The sequence below is a fragment of the Dromiciops gliroides genome, chromosome 5 (genome assembly GCF_019393635.1).
Source record: "Dromiciops gliroides isolate mDroGli1 chromosome 5, mDroGli1.pri, whole genome shotgun sequence".
Lineage (NCBI taxonomy): Eukaryota > Metazoa > Chordata > Mammalia > Microbiotheria > Microbiotheriidae > Dromiciops > Dromiciops gliroides.
This window is the reverse complement of record NC_057865.1, coordinates 209,198,860-209,218,375: the sequence shown is the minus strand read 5'-3', so window position 1 is coordinate 209,218,375 and position 19,516 is coordinate 209,198,860. Positions and strand designations below refer to the sequence as shown.

General features: G+C 35.2%; 1 protein-coding gene and 1 pseudogene across 1 annotated transcript in view; one reads left to right on the top strand and one right to left on the bottom strand.

Moving 5' to 3' along the window:
* The window catches only part of FGD4 (FYVE, RhoGEF and PH domain containing 4), a 291,336-nt gene extending 271,820 nt beyond the window's left edge, over positions 1–19,516 (top strand). The window contains 4 exon segments of the mRNA XM_043967474.1: positions 2,147–2,183; positions 2,186–2,286; positions 4,735–4,875; positions 13,688–19,516. Coding sequence (XP_043823409.1) covers positions 2,147–2,183; positions 2,186–2,286; positions 4,735–4,875; positions 13,688–13,945 — 537 coding nt within the window. The 3' untranslated portion in view covers positions 13,946–19,516.
* Positions 10,730–12,650, bottom strand: LOC122727958 (annotated as a pseudogene).

Sequence of the window (19,516 nt, the reverse complement as noted above, 5' to 3'; positions counted from 1 at the left end):
GTGTCTGCTCTTCCACCCTTTTTTTTTTTTTTTTTTTTTTTTTTTTTTTTTTTTGCGGGGCAATGAGGGCTAAGCTGACTTGTCCAGGGTCAAACAGCTAGTAAGTGTCAAGTGTCAGAGACTGGATTTGAACTCAGGTCCTCCTGAATCCAGGGCCAATGCTCTATCCACTGCTCACCTAGCTGCCCCTCCTGCTCTCCATTTTAAAGTCAAGTCCACAGTGTGGTCAGGTATAAGGACTAGTCATGACTCCATCGATTCCTCCTCTGGTGTCAATGAGTATTTTTCTACCTTGTATAGGAAGGCCATGTTCAGTACTAGAACAAGGCTTCATATGGGTGGCATTGAATACTCAGGGATATATGGACTATACCAAGTGTATTCATGAATATTGATTGATTATAATCAATTTTCATTAAACAAAATATTTTACAGTCAACTCATGTATAATGTAAAAAAGATATCCAACCAATGCTCACCTTTTTCAAGAAGTGTTCAATATAGCAGAATTCTAGTGCAGCAATGAATTTTATTGACCTGTTGAAGTCAATTATAATAGGATTGTGTACAGGAGACCCTAGTTGTCATGTTATCTTTAATTTTGAAGACATTTAGTTAAAGAACAGAATTTTACTTTAGCTGTAATTACAAGTCCACCATGAAAAGTTCTTTCAAATTTACTCCATCAATCTGCTTAGCATATAGTCAGTGCCTTAATAAATGCTTGTCGACTGACTGGCATGTCATATTTTTTTCAAGCAAGAATGTTTATGGAGTGTTTAAGAAAACTATGTGGTACATTTCTTTCTTCTGTCTATATACCAAGCTTTAGTTTTGACTAAACTTTTTTGTGAGGTAGCTTAAACATTAGAATGACACTTAAAACCTCTTCTTAGAGTCTGTTTATTTTCCTGCACTACAGCCAAGCTAAAATATAACACAGAATGTTAAATTTATCACTGAATGTTTACAAAGGAGGCTGACTTTGTCCTGACACAGAAAGAATTTGTAATACCAAACACGATGGGACTTGGCTTCTCTGGACATGGTCCATCTTGTCTACATCTAGTAAATGTGTTTGGTCAGTCGGGGTTTGGTGACTCCTCAGGTCTTAGGCACCCACCAAGTCTGAGAGGCCCACACTCTGAATGACTCGGACTTTTTATTACTCCTAAACCAAGACGCTATGTCAGGGAAACAGGGCCCTAAAGGAAGTTTGTTAGGAAAATCCTGGTCCTATCACAATAGCCACCTGATAATGCCAGGCAAAAACTGCCTTTCAGGAAATATATATAATTCTATTTCTGGGTATATGGGATGTTCAAGGGGACTAGCACCTCTGGTATGAGAGCTTGCTGAGGCTTTTTCAAGGTTTCTGAATCTACCTTGGGTTGTCTATGTTTCACTCAACTCTCAGCTGTGGCTCCAAGAAGCTGGAGCATGTGCAGCAGCCACATCTCAATAAAACTGCATGGGCTAAACCAGGTGAGCGTAGACAGGCCTGATAACCATCAGTGAGTTAGGGGGGTGTCTACCTCAAAGCACGTGAAGACATCTTCAGCAGATATGGGCAGATGAGAACAGTTTGTTCCAATGGCCACAGAGGTAGCTGAAGCAGTCACTGTGGAGTGCTTAGAGCTTGGTCAGACATTGAAACACCAAGGTCATCTACTACATCCCATGTCATTGTCAGTCATCATAACTCTTGTTTTGCCATTAGACTTCATTGATTCTGAAAGAGGAAGTGAGGGCTGATAACTCTGCCTTATTAAATCCAATTCATGTGCAGTCAAGACATCACCCTTTGATGTCATTGGTTTTCTGAAAATGACGGATGAACAACAAGATCCATTATTGAAGTAATAGGATTTGTGATATTTTTCTTATCAACAGTAAGAGAAGCAATATTTTTACTTGTAGTAAGCACTTTTAATATATTAATCTATCTCTCTTTAGGTTAGATGAACTTTCTTTGAGAAAATAGTCACATAAAAACATAATCTTTCACAATATGTAACAAAACCAGTTGGGTTTTCAACACAGTATTTGTTTATTTACATTTTTCTTAGCTGTAATGGAATTCTCCTTAAGAAATAGCAGTAGTCTGTGAATATGATTGCTATTCCTTTCTTTCCTTGTTTTTAAGGTGGTCTGTTGGAAATGTTCTGACTATAAAGCTCAACTTGATATGATGGTGGCAAATGGAACAAAGTTTGTAAAGACTGCTATCAAATAATAACTGGATGCACAGACAGTGAAGAAAAGAAAAGGAAAGGAATCTTAGAGGTATGATGAAAAAATAGGAGTTTCATCCTTGTATATTAGTTAAACTTTTTCATGACAGCCAATCTGGATTCAAGAAGATCTAAGTTCAAATATAGCCTAACACATTTACCAAGTTGTGTGATCCTGGGCTAGTCCTCTGTCTGCCTCAGCTTCCTCAACTATAAAATGAGATTGTAATAATATCTCACCAGGATTGTTGTGGAGGATCAAATGAGATCATATTTGTCAAGTTTTTGGCACAGAGCAAGTGCTTAATAAATACTTGTTTTCTCCTCTCCCTTCTCAGTCATATCTACTTTACCAAAGCAGCATATATGACATCACATATACAGAGCAATCTTTTTTAATGTCCATATTAGTCATGTTGAAGAAGAAAACACACCTTCTCCCCCTAAGAAAAATAAAATTTAAAAGCATGCATCAATTTCCATTCTGAACTCACACGTTCTCTCTGGAGATGGGTAGCATTTTTGCATCATTGGACCCTTTAGAATTGTCTCAGATCACTGTCTTGCTCAGAGTAGCTAATTCTTTCATAGCTGATCATCTTTACAATGCTATTGTCATCTACGTACAATGTCCTCTTGTGTCTGCTCACTTCACTTAGGAAAAGAAATGATTATACAAACCCCATTGGCTCTGCTCTATCATACTATTAACCAACGAAAATGAGAGGAAAGTAGCAATAGCAACTACTGTGTCAGACACACAGTTATTTCAACAATTTGTCTCTGTAAGGAATAGAACCCAAGAAAGATTAGAGTAAGAAAATGATGAGATTATTAGCTTGTGTTCCAAGTTCTGATGAGTCACTAAGTTGTCTCATGTCTAACTAGATTTATATCTTGCTGCCACATTTCAATATACTGATCTTGTAAGAAATCAGTTATTCATCATCTTGTTTTGACTGGATTTGTCCAGCAGACTTGTTATTCTTATAAGGCCTTGAACTTCCTGTTTTTTGGAATACTGGGCAAAAGGAAGACATATAATTTTAAAAATTGTTAAAGGGGGGGAAGTGTTATTAAGTTCATATAAGTCTTCCCTGGTTTTCTGAAACTATCCTGTTTGTGTTTCCTTCTAGCACAATAGTATTCCTCACAATCATGTACTACAACTTGTTCAGCCATTCCTCAGTTGATTGGCAACCCCTCAATTTCCAATTCTATGCCACCACAAAGAGAACTGCTATAATATTTTTGTACAAATAGATACTTTTCCCTTTTCCTTGATCTCTTTGGGATATAGAGCTAGTAGTGGTATTGTTAGGTCAAAGGGATATTTACAGTTTTATAGATGAGCATAGTTCCAAATTATTCTCCAGAATGATTGGACTAGTTTACAACTCCTCCAACAGTGCATTAGTGTCCCAACTTTTCTACATCCCCTCTAGCATTTCTCATTTTCCTTTTCCGTCATGTTAGCCAATCTGATAGGTATAAGGTGGTATCTCAGAGTTGTTTTAATTTTCATTTCTTTATTTTGTTTTTTTTTGTTTTGTTTTTTGTTTTTGTTTTTGTTTTTTGTTTTTAGTGAGGCAATTGGGGTTAAGTGACTTGCCCAGGGTCACACAGCTAGTAAGTGTTAAGTGTCTGAGGTCGGATTTGAACTCAGGTACTCCTGACTCCAGGGCCGGTGCTCTATCCATTGCGCCATCTAGCTGCCCCATTTCTTTAATCAGTAGTGATTTAGAGTATTTTTTTCATGTGACTTTTGACCATTTATCAATTGAGGAGTGGCTCATATGTTTATATATTTGATTTAGTTCTCTATGTATGAGAAATGACGCCTTTATCAGAGATACTTACTATAAAATTTGTGGTTATTGATATGGCCAATTATGCTTCTAGGTATCATAATATTGAACCAGGTTCACATTCCATATTGTGATATATTGCTTTGCAGTGTTATATTTGACTACAAATGTTATTTGTAGAAAAGATGAAGTGTTTGAACTACTAAAAATGCTTACCATTTCCCATCAATTCTATTTAGGAAATACAGGATGGTGTAGAAAATAGAGTGCTAGACCTGAAGTCAGGAAGATTTGAGTTCAGATTCTACCACTCTTGTGTGACCATGAACAAGTCATTTAATTTCTCTGAGGCTCATGTAGCACTTTAAGACACTTAACTACTAAATTATAGATATATGTCAATGGAAAGAGTCCATTCTAACCTAATCACAAATCCTTGCCTTTTTGAAGCATATTTGGATATTTTAAAAGAATTATGTTCATTTAGGTATAGGTATAGAGATGTTTTGAATTTTCATTAATTCATTAGCAATGTATTTTGTAAATTACTAATTTCTTTTTTTTTAATTACTAATTTTCTAAAGATTTTGTTTCTTATTTTATAAGTTGTTTATCTGACTTAGTGTCTTTATCTATACTTAAAGGATAATATGTCTCTATCTCCTTTTGTTGTATTTGCTAAATATTCACAGATTGAATCAGCAGAGGTTTCTGGAAACAGTGTCATATGCAGTTTTCTTCAGTATATGGAAAAGTCCAAGCCCTGGCAAAAAGCTTGGTGTGTGATCCCTAAACAAGAAGCTCTTGTACTCTACATGTATGGTGCCCCACAGGTACATCACAATAACTGCCTTCTATTGAGCATACTGGTGAGGACAAGGAAGGTAATTCTAGGATCCCACAATCCCTTCTCTGTAAAATGGAGAATTCAAAAACTTAAGATTTGGCTCACTAAAATTACAGGTATTCATGATTTATAACCAAAGTTCCAATTTTTTTTAATTCTAAAATTTTTGGTTCTTTTTTATTTCCTTTATAGATTTTTCTGTCCCTTTTATTAATAAGATTTTCCTATTTTTATCTTTTCTTCTGTTTAATGAGTTTGAAACAGTTTGAGTTTAATTTGGGATTAGAGTAGGGCAGTAAGAGAAGTTTAGCAAAGGGGGCATTAAGGAAAATAATTATGGTCCCTTTAGATGTAAAGATAAATGTACCTAAATGTAAATAAATTTACTTTAGATATAAAAATAAATCTTCACCAAATTGAACATATGAAATTTAGAGGGAGAGGACATTTAAATAAATCTAGCTTAACAACATTAAATAACAGCCATTGAGAAGAAAGCACAGGTATGTTTTGACCTACTATGGAAAGTCACAACCTCTTGACTGCTAGATGCTAAATTTCTAGATATGAGAAGTCCACACATGCATTAATTTCCATCAAAAACAGAAATGTAGGGCAGCTAGGTGGCGCAGTGGATAAAGCACCGGCCCTGGATTCAGGAGTACCTGAGTTCAAATCCGGCCTCAGACACTTGACACATACTAGTTGTGTGACCCTGGGCAAGTCACTTAACCCCCACTGCCCCACAAAAACAAAACAAAACAAAAAACAAACAAAACCAAAACAAACAAAAAAAAAACCAGAAATGTAGATTTAAAAAAAATTTGAAGGAGTATTTAAAAATATACGTGTAAAATGTATCTGTAATATTAAAATGCTTTCATGAGGTGAGATCAACTAAAATAGTAGAATAGAGGAAGCAGGAAGCTCAGCTTTTCCCACAACTACTGGAACAGAGATCTAAGAAAACAGACAGATAGAGTGATGATTGAGAGATCTGAGGAGAAATCATAGTAGGATTATCTTTCCAGCCCAAGATCACAAGTCTGACCCACTGGCAAGTGACCAGAATAGGAACTGTGAAACAAAGATGGGCCAAGATCAATGTATCAATTTCTGGGGCACCAAACAGGTGCAGTGTGTCTCAGAACAAATTGCATACCCAGACCCATGTCTAAGTCAGCAAGTAATAAGGATCTCCAAAAGGGGCCAAATTAAGTCCCAGAGCTCTAAACAGGAGCCAGCAGTGTAGCAAAGGGCAACCCAAAGTGCATTATTGACTTTTGTTGGCCTGGGTGAAGGGCAAGAGAAGGTCTCCCAGAGGAGCCCAATCCAAGACTCATCAGACTGAAGTCTTCCAGAGCAAATCACAAATTCTTCCCCAGGTCCAGCCAGTAATTCAATCACTCTGAGCCTGCTGAGTCTGATAGAGGCTGAGGCAAACCACTGCTTACTGGAGCACTGCTCAGGGACAAGTCTGTAGCTGCCTTGCCTAGACATGAACCAGGGTCTGGAACCCAAAAAACCCAGGAGGGAAGCCATTAAACCATGCTCTTGATCTGACAACAAAGGGCTCACTGAAAGGCTGCAGCTTCCCATCTCAAACAGCTCCTCTTATTCTGCAAGCACACTACTTAATACCCAAAGAATATAGTGACAGGACCCCAGATAAGAGAGGCCAAGATCATTCAAGGCCATGACAGTTCTGCTAGAAGTTCACTGAGCCTGATTCTAATACATAGTCCCAAAACAAGAAGTAAAGAAGCTGGAAGAATGAATAAACAACAACAAGAGATAAAGCACTAACTCCTAACAGAATATATCCAAAATACCTACAATAAAGTCTCTAAGAAAACACAACTTGATCCAAGATAAATTAGAATTCCTAGAAGAAGTGAAGCAAGAGTGGGTTTTCTTAAGTTTAAAAATTATATTATAAATGAAATTAGTGTGATAGAGGAAAGAACTAGGGGAAATGATAGCTTTGAAGAAAGACTAAAAAGAGAATTAATAGCTTAGCACAAGAGGCACAAAACTTTATCAAAGTAACAAAGTCATTGAAAATAGAACAAACAAAATAGAAGTTAATGACTCATGAGACAATAAGAATGTGAAAAAAAGTCAAAAGATGGGGGAAAAAGAAGAAGATGTAAGATGTCTCATCTTTTATTTAAAAAACTGACCTGGGAAACAGGTAGAGATAATTTAAGAATCATTGGATGAGCACATATATGTCCATCAACTGGGGAACAGCTAAACAGATTATAATACATGAATATGATGGAATATTACTGTGCCACCGAAACAATGAAATTATGAATATAGAGAATTTGGAAAAGTTTATATGTTCTGATGCTGAACTGAGTAAGCAGAGCCAAGAAAACTACTGTCTGTCTGTCTGTAGACTAAAGCCACATAAATGTAAAGAAAAACTATAAGATAAATTTTGAAAAAATGTTTTAAAAAAGGATGTTTTCAAAGAAGTGATATGAGAAGACATCCCCACTTCTCTTTGCAGAGGTGAGAGATCCATAAGTGTAATACAGGCTTTTTCAATGTATCTAGAGTTTTGCTTTTTTTCTTTTTCCTTTTAAAAATATTGGATACTCTCTGCAAGGGAGAGGGGAAAGATACTGGGAAAAAATTTGGGTGACATAAAAAACAAAATTTACTGATAACAATTTATTTTTTGTTTTGTTTTGTTTTTGTTTTTGTTTTTTTAGTGAGGCAACTGGGGCCAAGTGACTTGCCCAGGGTCACACAGCTAGTTAAGTATCAAGTGTCTGAGGCCGGATCTGAACTCAGGAACTCCTGACTCCAGGGCCGGTACTCTATCCACTGCGCCATCTAGCTGCCCCTGATAACAATTTATTTTTAAAATGGGGAGAAAATTATTGGACTACCTGAAAGCCATGACCTAGATATCACAAGCCTAGATATCACATTTCAAGAAATCATGAAAGAAAGCTACTAACCTTATCTTGGAGTGGATTTTTTATCCATTACTCTTCTCCTGAAAGAAACCCCCATTAGGAGTATTATAGACAAAATACAGAGCTTCCAAGTCAAAGAAAAATACTGTAAACTGCCAAAAAGAAAGAGTTTGAGTATGTAGGAACCACATTCAGGATCACACAAGATTTAGCAGCCACCACTTTCAAGGAGTGGAGAGTTTGGATTATGATACTCCAGAAGGCAAAAGACTTAGGTTGGGGGCAGCTAGGCAGTTCAGGGGATAAAGCACAGGCCCTGGATTCAGAAGGATCTGAGTTCAAATCTGGACTCAGACACTTGACACTTGCTAGCTGTGTGACCCTGGCCAAGTCACTTAACCCTCATTGCCCCACAAAAAATAAATAAATAAAAAGACTTAGGTTTACAACTAAGAATAACTTACACAGCAAAATTGAATATAATCAATCATATGGGGGGAAATGGACCTTTATGAAATTGAAGCATTCCTGATGAAAAGATTAGAGTTGGGTATAAATTTTAAAATATAAACATGGGGATAAAGAAAAATGTAGAAGTGAAATATATCAAGCAATCTGAAGTGACTTTATAAAGATAAAGTGCTTATGGGAATGGCTAAATGAGCTGTGGTATATTATTTTGATGGAATATTATTGTGCTATAAGAAATGACAAACAGGATGATTTCAGAAAGACCTGGAAAGACTTAAATGAATTGATGTATAATGAAGTAAGAAGAACCAAAAGAACATTGAGCATGACAGCTATATTGTTCGATGAAGAACTGTGAATGACTTAACTATTCTCAGTAATATAGTGATCCAAGACAATCCCAAAGGACTAATCCAAAGAAGGAACTGATATGGATTGAACACAGACTGAAGCATGTTATTTTTTTACTTTATTTTTTTCTTTTATTCAAGTTTCCTTATACAAAATAACTAATAACTAATTTGCATAATCGCATGCATATAATCTATATCTGAACACTTACTGCCTCAGGGAGGGGGGGAGAGGAAGGAAAAGAAAGATAGAATTTGGAACTCAGAGCTTTAAATAAAAATCTTTATTATTATTTAATAAAAGATAAAGTGCTTATATTCAATGGAAGGGATGAAACAAGTGTACCTTCAGAGGTCTAATGTCATCAGGGGACATAGAAAACAGAAGACCTTGAAGCTATTTTGTAATTTTTTGATGGTTTTTTAAAAAAATTTTTTTTAGGTAAAGGCATGGGTAAATAAAATACCAGAAGATAAAAAGGAAGGAGTGGGTGGGGGAGAGATTTATTATCTCATATAATTGGGTTCTGCTAGTAGAAGTGTATACACTTCATTTTGTCATTAAAACCTCATTTCATCTGAACTCATTAAAGGAGGATAAAACACTGATAGACATACAAAGTTTGGTTTAGAAATGTATTGAACTCAACAGGGGAAAAGGAGGGAACAGAAAGGGTGGAAATGGACAATAAGAAGGGTAGGTTTAGGGGCAGCTAGGTGGCGCAGTGGATAGAGCACCAGCCCTGGAGTCAGGAGTACCTGGGTTCAAATCCGGCCTCAGATGCTTAACACTTACTAGCTGTGTGACCCTGGGCAAGTCACTTAACCCCAATTGCCTCACCAAAAAAAAAAAAGGAAGGGTAGGTTTAGGGAGAGAACTTGAAAGGAAAAAAAAAAGAGTAAGAACCTAAAATTCATGTTTGCATGAATGAAAAGGAGTAAGGGGGGGACAGAAGCTGGTTGCTTTAAGTCCACTGATGTGGACTATGTTCCTGCTCCATGACCCTCTCCTTCTTTATAAAGAAGGAACAGGAAACAAAGAGAGAAAGAAGTTAAGAAAATAACACAGGAGGGGCAGCTAGGTGGCACAGTGGATAAAGCACCAGCTCTGGATTCAGGAAGACCTGAGTTCAAATGTGGCCTCAGACACTTGACACTTACTAGCTGTGCGATCCTGGGAAAGTCACTTAACCCTCATTGCCCCACAAAAAAGAAAGAAAGAAGGAAAGAAAACAACACAGGGAAATACAAAATGAATTATTATAACTTAATGGAAATGAGATGAACTTGCACATAAAATGGAAGAGGATAGTAAAATGGTTTAGAAATTATAATCCAACAATATGGTGTTCATAAGAAACACAATTCAATCATAAAGATTCATAAAACCTACTATACTTTAACTGAATTAAAAAAGGTAAAGAGATCATGATCTCAGACAAGGCAACAGTAAAAATAGATTTATGTAAGAGATAAACAGGCAAATTTCATTTTGTTGAATGGCACCATAGACAATTTCAGTACTTAATTATACATAGCATCCAAATAGAGGACAAACTTAGTGAATACAGTGTTTGACCCTTAGTAAATCGACCAACAACAGCAATAAAAACAAGAAAGGAGTTAAAGACCTGAATAGAATTTTAGGAATATTAAATCTGATAGATCTCTGGCAGTTATTGAATGAGTATAGCAATGAGCATCTGTACACACACACACACACACCTATACATGTTACATATAGATGTATGGGATATGTGTGTGTGTGTGGTCTTAATGGCATCTTTACAAAAATTGACAAAGCAGCAAGGCATAAAACCTCCAAAACAAATGCAGAAAAACAAAAATATTAAACACATCCCTTATTGACCATAATGCAATAATAATTATAGTCAATAAAGTGCCACTGAAGATTTAAAAATTAATTGGAGATTCAATTAGTCAATAAACATTAAATGCATACAATATGCCAGGCACTGTATTAAGTGCTGGAGATTATTTCTTTTTCTTTTTTTTTTTTAATGGTTAATCTTTTATTGGAGGGAACAAACATTATACCATATCTCAGGTAAACCAATTTAGGGGCTCAGGGGCTCAACTGGGCGGGTACCAGCTTGTAATGTGTTCCATAGTTAGGGCAATGCTGTGTCTCGCCTTTGTGAAGCCAGAACCAGATGATTGCACTGTTGTCCTCTTCACAGACACAGCCCACTATTCGCTTGTCAGTGATGGAAGGGACCAGGTTTGGCTCCTCCTTAGTCCTTGGAGCTGCCTTTGGGGCCAACATATTGTAGGGATCCAAATCATTCCTTGCAGCCATCATAATCTCTCTCTCCAAACCAGTAGCCTGCTCTTCATCAGAAGGGATGCCTCCTCCACTCGCCATGGAGCGAGCGGCAGCCTGAGCCAGGCCACAGGCCCTCAAGACCTAGACCACCAGTGCCCCGGAGCCCCACAGTAACCTTGAAGCCTGGAGATACTTTCTAATGGAGGAGACAAGCAAATAAACTTGTTCAAACAAGCTATATTCAGTATATACAGAGAATAATTAACAAAGGGAAGGCACTCAAATTAAAAGGCATTGGGAAATGCTTCCTATAGAAGATGGTATTTTAATTGGGATTTAAAGGAAGCCAGAAGACAGAGATCAGAAGGGAAAGCAGACATGGGGAAAGCCAGAGAAAATGCCCAACCTGAGAGATGGAGTGGCTTATTCATGGAACATAAGGACAGTGTCACTAACAGTACATAGTGGGGTATAAGATAGGAAGGGGATAGACTATGAAGGGCTTTGAGTGCCAATTAGAGGACTGTGTAATTGATCTTGGAGATAATAGGAAGCTACTGGAATATATTGAGTAAGGGGATGCCATAATTGAACTATCAGAAAAATCACTTTGGTAGCTGAATGGAGTTGAAGACCTATCAGCAGGCTATTGCAGTAGTTCAAGTAAGAGGTGATGAGGGCCTGCACCAGAGTGGTGCAGTATCAGGAGGAGAAGGGGGTATATTTGACAAATTTTGCAAATGTAAAGTTGACAGTTCTTGGCTATAGATGACATGTGGTGTGGGGTGAGTGAGAAATAGTGAGGAGTTAAGGATGACACCTAGGTTGTAAGCTTGAAGTTTTGGGAGGATGCTATTGCCCTCTACAGTAATAAAGAAGGTAGGAGTAGAGGGAGAGTTTAGAAGAAACGATAATGAATTCTGTTTTGGGCATGTTAAGTTTAAGATGTTTACTGGAGGGGCAGCTAGATGGCGCAGTGGATAGAGCACTAGCCCTGGAGTCAGGAGTACCTGAGTTCAAATCCGGCCTCAGACACTTAACACTTACTAGCTGTGTGACCCTGGGCAAGTCACTTAACCCCAATTGCCTCACTAAAAAAAAAGGATGTTTACTGGATAATCCATTTTAAGATGTCTGAAAGGCAGTTGAAGATATGAGATTAGAGGTCAGGAGAGAGGTTAGGGGAAGATAAGTAGATTTGAGAATCATCCTAGAGATGGTAATTAAATTCATGGGAGCTGAATAGATCACCAAATGAAGTAGTATAGATGGAGAAGAGAAGAGGGCCTTGGGGCATCTTCTGTTAGAGAGCATGACCTAAATAAAGATCCCACAAAGGAGACAGAATGCATAGTGCAATAAACATGTAGGAGAAAAACAAGGGCGTTCCAAAAAACTAGAGAGAATGAGATGGAAATGATTAACAGTGTCAACATATCCATATTAACAGAACAAGAAATAGATAATTTAAGTAACCCAGTTTTAGAAAAAGAAAGTGAACAAACCATAAATGAACTTCCAAAGAAGAAAAATCTTAAGACAATATAATATGCATTTTCAAGTGAATTCTATCAAACATTCTAAGTGATTAATTCTAATATTATATAAAATGTTAGGAAAATAGAAGTCATCTTAATAAATTCTTTTTATGATGCCTACTCTTTTCTCTTTATTACCTTGTTTGGTGATTTTCATTAGCTCCTATGTTTTCAATTACCATTTCTGTGCAGATGTTTCTCAGATCTAAATATCTGACCCTAAACTTCACCTGAGTACTAGTCCCATATCAACAATTGATTTTGAATACTTCAAAATCAGTATTCCAATAGGCATCTTTAAATTTACATCAGTTCATACAAGTCTTCCCAGGTTTCTCAAATTATTCCATTTTAAAATTCTTATGGGGGCAGCTAGATGGCACAGTGGTAAAGCACCGGCCCTGGATTCAGGAGTACCTGAGTTCAAATCCGGCCTCAGACACTTGACACTTACTAGCTGTGTGACCCTGGGCAAGTCACTTAACCCTCATTGCCCCGAAAAAAAAAAAATTCTTATGGCATAATACTATTCCATTATATTCATATGTCATATTTATTTAGCCATTCCCTGTTTCTCTTTCTTCAGCACTTACAAAAAGAACTGATATCTGTAGATATAGATATGTGTGTATATACATACATATATTTATTAAAAAACAAATATTGGATCCTTTACCTGTTTCTTGATCTTTTTGGGTCATAGGCTTTGGGGGGGCGGGGTTAATGAGGGTTAAGTGACTTGCCCAAGGTCACACAGCTAGTTAAGTGTCAAGTGTCTGAGACCAGATTTGAACTCAGGTCCTCCTGAATCCAGGGCTGGTGCTTTATCCACTGCACCACCTAGCTGCCCCCCAATTCATAGGCTTAATAGTGGTTCTACAAGGGTAAGTAGTTTTATCAATTTTTTAAAGCATGGTTTCAAATTTCTTTGAGAATAGCTGGACCAAATCACAGCTCTAACAACAGTTACAGAGTATTTAAAGGATTATCAATATGTATGTATATTGAAGTCCCCTAGTGTGAGAGTAGGAGAGAGACTGTGAACCAGGCACTAAATTAATGAGGAAGGAAGAGAGATTACTGAGAGATGGTGGCAAAGGTATACCCAAAAGTGTATATACTTATACATATTTTACATGTCCTTATATATTAAATATATACATTGCATTTTCTTCTTTGTCATATTCTCTTCTAAATCATAATGGCATTTTTTTCTTAGGATGTCCGAGCTCAAGCAACCATTCCACTCCTAGGCTACACAGTGGATGACACACCCAGGAGTGCTGATCTCCCTCACAGTTTCAAACTGACCCAGTCTAAGTCTGTGCACAGCTTTTCTGCAGACAGTGAGGAATTGAAACAGAAATGGTTGAAAATCATCCACTTAGCTGTCAAAGGTGAGACACCAGAGTATTCAAATGAACTACAAGTCACCATAAATGATCATCCTGGACTAACAAGGAAACCAGAGTGCTGAGTTACAGTTGTCCTGTTGTTGGGGGGAGGGTGGCTTTGGGGTAAGGGTGGGGAGATGGGAGGGCAGCCATGTGAAGAAGAAAATGAAGAAAAAAAACCCAGAAAATAAGGTTCCCCAACAATCCTACACCTTTTAGCACTTTATGTTGAAAAAACAGGTTCATAAGCAAATTTTGGGGTGGAAGGGAAGGGATGCAGTAAGAACAAACTATTTTCCTAAATGTATCATTCATGAAGTTGCTGTACAGTCATTTCATTGATAATTGTTTAATGTAAACAATGAAACATCTTTAAGAACTCTGCCTTGAAGAAAATGGCATTTTATTCTCTTGTTGTTAGGTTAAAATGTGCCACAAATTCTTTGTTGTATTCTTTGCTCATGTAGGATTTGTGACAACTTGAAAAATATACCTCCATATTGCCAAAATAGATATGTAGTGAAAAATACAGGGTTAGTTTAGTTTAATGCATTCACTTTATTGAAGTTAGTATCTAAAGCTATTTACACATGTTGTGTATGTTATAATGTATTTTCTTATAGAAAAAAATCAAAAAGACAAATTACATTGACTTTTAGAATTTCAATTTACCAAGAATAAAAAGCTAATTGTTTTTCTTTTTTAAAAATGTATTATTCAAATAAGGAAAAGAAGGAAGTATAACCATTTATGTATTCATAATATCAAACAGACCGTACTTTGACTTCATGGCTTTAGGATCATATTTGTCTATTATTTATATATATATTTTTTAAAAGCATGTTTTATCTTGGAATTAAGCAAAGTATTCTAAAGAATGTTTTGACAATTTATGTTTAATTAGTTGATACTTAATGGTCTTGATATTTTTGTAAGCTTAACAAAAATACCAATTTATATAGCATGTAACAAATTAGTGAATTCCAACTCTATTTTAAGAATATTAATTTTTCTTTATGTTCTGTGCCTATTTAAAACAGTGCCTCTATTTGAAGGTGCTAATAATACATATTTAAATATAGGATGTAGATTGAATTAGTAATGTTTTTGTCTTCATTATATTGAGATAAGATAAATTACCGTTTTGATCACTGGGACACAGCATTTAGAACATTTCATTTTTATAATCATATGAATGTTGAAGTAAGTAATAACATCAGTTATTTGTAAGGATTCTCTTTCCTTTTGCTGATAACTGAAAACATTCTCTCTATGGGAAACCTTACTGATCTAGGACTTGGGGATGCTACTTGATAAACTTTTTCTTTGTAGAAAAAATTTTCAATTTTTCATGTATTTTCTATAGGCACATTTAAATATAGAATATATAATGCACATATGTTATGTGTGTGTGTATATATATATGTATATATATGTGTGTGTGTGTATATATATATATATATATATATTCATCCCATCTCAATCTGCTATTTAGTAAGCACCTACTATGTATAAATCACTATATGTGTGGTAGCACAATTTCACTTGAATTTCCTAGTATTGTTAAATAAGTTTTAGACAACTAGTACAGTTTCAGTTGTCAGGAAAAGTACAATTTTTTAATATTAAAACCTATGTTAAAATATGTCCATGAAAACATTTCTTGCCAAAATTTATAAAATTCTTTTTTCTGAGATCAATATTTCAAAAAAAACCCACTTCATTTTGGAAAAGATTTTATTTTAGTTTACAGATTTGGGGAAAGTTAGAAAGGGATATGAAACAATCTTTTGGTGGCTCTTTTTTTACTGGGGATTTTAATTTTTAAGTCATGCCTCTGCTTAGACACTGCCTTTTATTATGTTGTTCTTGTTATTAAAATGATATTACCTTCTCAAGTTGAGCTATTTCTCAAGTTATATTTATTACTTTGATTTTCTATTTATTCCTAATATGTGACTGCTATAGACTCAGGCCTTCCTGGACTGAATATAACCATAGAGGTTTACAAATGAAGAAAATGACAAAACCTTTACTCAAAAATTTTAGACTGGTTGATCTGGAAGTCAGACCCATTTTAATAGGACATTTAACATATCCTGTGTATTCTCCAAAAAGGAGCAGTCAAATATTATGATTTGGAAAACAAGTGTGTCAGTTTTGTTTTATTGTTTTTCCTTTCTACTTGGAATACAAACCAGCCATGAAAATAAAATAATCAAAGCCAAAAAACATCACAGTAGACCCTCAAACCCTCTACAAATCAGAGAGCAAACTTAAGAGAAATTTGATATTGCCTTTTTCTGTTTTTCGGGGACAAGGATGTGCTTGATACGAACAGTAAGCCATTTTTACTGCTGATGGATGTTTGCCTAGAATGGTTCTAAGGGGAAGGAGGATGGTATGTGTGGGTCCCTGAAGATCCTGGATGACTTTTGATAAGTGTTTAAAAGGTATCTTCATCATTTCCTCCAAAGACAAAACAAAAAACCCACCTGTCATGACACTTTCTGATTCAATACATTGGTAGTAAGAAAAATAAAACATCTTTTTAAAAAATAGCATATTGTAATATGCTACAGATGAAAAAAGTATGATGCTATTTTCATTTTTTATAAATCAAAAGTGACCCTACAAAAGACCTTGTGTGATAAGAATTACTTCTTTCTCCTTCCTCTTTCTTTACAAAGGAAAGCACCATTATTTGTTTCTTCTTTTAGGAAAGAATACATTAATTATCTTATTTGATCAATGAAACTGAGCTATTTTAAATAGCTATGTAAGTGAAAGCCCTACAGATGTCTTTCATTTTAAGTACTATTGATGACTTCTGGTGTTTATTAGAAACTAACAGTGATAAATGGCTATCCTTTTAGAACCAGTCTCCTGTCTCAGGCTTAAGAAAATCCTTTCTTTTTCTTGTTGCTTTCTAAATCATCTCTGTCTTGTAAGTCCATCATCCCCCAGAAACAAAACAAAACAAAAAAGACAGTTCATCTAATCTACTCTTCACAACATTAAACATTCCAGTTTGGGTTTTTGTTTGCTTGTTTTTTGTACTTTTGGTTTTCTTCTTGAGATATACTTGAAATTTTAACCATTGTAAATAGTGCACATTTTTATATCCAGCTTTTTAACAGCTTACTCATGAACATTCCAGCCATCATTTTCATGGCACCACAATGAGGATACCACAGGTATGGTTTGTAAACATTCTCATTCTTCAGAGTAGGCACTTACAGTGAAGACTTGAATATGAAGGTATCTGCCCAAAAGGAGTGTGTATATCTCCTTTCTCTCTTGAGCTTTTAGAGCTAATGCTGCACTTCAGATTACTGTTTTTATATTCTATTAATGAAATAAATTATTTAAACAATTTAAAGGATATGGACAATTAAATACTGTATTATTTAAAATATACTACTATTTGTAATCATATTTCTTAATTTGAAAGTTAGAGTGGGGAAAACATGTAAACTTCTTATAGAAGCAAAGTATTAAAAAAAATCTTATCTGCCCCTAAATAGATTACTTCAAAAATACATATAAGGTGATAAAGAATGCTTGTTTTATTTACGTATTTTAAAGAAACTAGATTTTCTGGTACTGCAGGGTTGTTGCAAAATCATTGATGCCTTCTGAAAAACTTTTCAATGTTAAAATAATTCTGCCAATACAATATTCTATTGTTTTCTTGCTGGGGGGGTGTTAATGTTAATATGTTCAGCTCCTTCTATTCTGTTTATTCTCAGCTTGCTCTGTGGCAGATTAGTCTTCGTGAATTTTTTTATAGTGTTCCTGTCTAGATTTTACCTTATGTTAGGGGAAAGGCAGGACTGAAGATAAGCATTTAGGTGGAGGCCCTGGTTTCTATAAAAATCCTTACTACATAACACTGAAGAAAATAAATGGAAAACAAGTTGTTACATGAGGTGTGTTCATGACATTAACAGATCTGAAATTATATTTTATATATATTCATAGTCGATTAAAATGAATTAAGAGAATGTCTTAAAATTCTTTCCTAATTTTTTTGTTCTTCATTAATATATTCATATTAATATATTCAAATTAGGAAGGCTTATCTGTTCTTATCCTAGGGTCTTTTGTAACATGCTTTATGGATAGCAGTCTGTCATGTTTCTCCTTCATTCTTGCCCCATATCTATATCTATAGAATCACTTAATAAACTCAAATTAATTTTTATCTTTAAGAGCAATGTTTATATCAATTATACACTAAGATAAGTCTGTTTTTAAAATACCTTATGTGGGGGCAGCTAGGTGGCTCAGTGGATTCAGGAAGACCTGAGTTCAAATATGGCCTCAGACACTTGACACTTATTAGCTGTGTGACCCTGGGCAAGTCACTCAACCCTCACTGCCCTGCAAAAAACAAAAAACAAACAAAAAAAAACCCCAAGAAAACAAAATAAAATTCCTTATGTGAATTTATTTTTGTGTGTTTAATTATTTGTATACTATCTTTCACAGATGAAAATTGAATTATTTACCATGGGAACATTTCTTTCCCACTGTTAAACATTCTACATAATTGTTTACATAGATTTTAAAAATAAATCATTCTTGTGTAGTCACTTCATATCTATACTGTCAATATGATTTTGCACTCTAACAAGGTGGTGGGAGAGAATAGGGAGACAGAGAGATAAGAATATGGACAAGGAGAAAAGTGCTTATCCCAAGATAAAAGCTATCTTTATCTTTATATTGTTTCTAAGAAATCTGGGTCAGTGGAGATTACACAAAGTAGAAAAGTAGAAAAATGTAAATATGTATATTTACAAAAGGACCAAAGTCTGGGTGCATCAGTATGCAAATTCTTCACACTCACACACACACACACACACACACACACACACACACACACACACACACACACACACATACACACTCACTCACTTTCCACCAGGTGTCATCTTTTCATCCTGTTTGTTGTTGTTGATGTTTTCCTACAGAATTTCACCCCTTTAGGACATTCTACTCAACTTACTGTGGTGGAAGTCAGCTAACATCATTTGCATTATTTTCCTTGACTAAAGATTTGGTAACATAAAACAATCTCACAAACTCTCTCATTCACTTGCTTTCTCTTACCTCATGCACAAGACGGCAGTTTCTATGAAATAGTTTTTATTTGTCGACAGATAATAATTGTAGTCTTGTTTGTAAAATGTAAAATTGGCAAATGCCACTACTGCATCATTTAAATAATGATACCAAAAATACTTATTTGGGGATGGGAAGAATCAGAATCCTTCATCTGCAAAGGATCATTTACTATGAAGGAATCATAACTATCATACACATTATATGAGCATTAAAAATGTATAATTTGGGGACCACTATTTGTTGTCAAAACAATCATGTCTTACCTTTTTACCAAATTAGCGTTTCATGCTGTGTGTGATATTCTTGAAAAGGTATGTTCTCAAAATTCCACATTTAATTCAAATGTTTAAAAGTGCATGTGAAAAATAAATTTTAAGATCTATGAATGTAAAATACTGGCAAATATTGTATATAATTTGTAACATATGTATATTTGGTCATAAAGGATGATAATTAGAAACATTGTAAAATTAAGCACTTTAATTCCTGTTCAATATTGAAAATTGTATCCTGTAAATAAA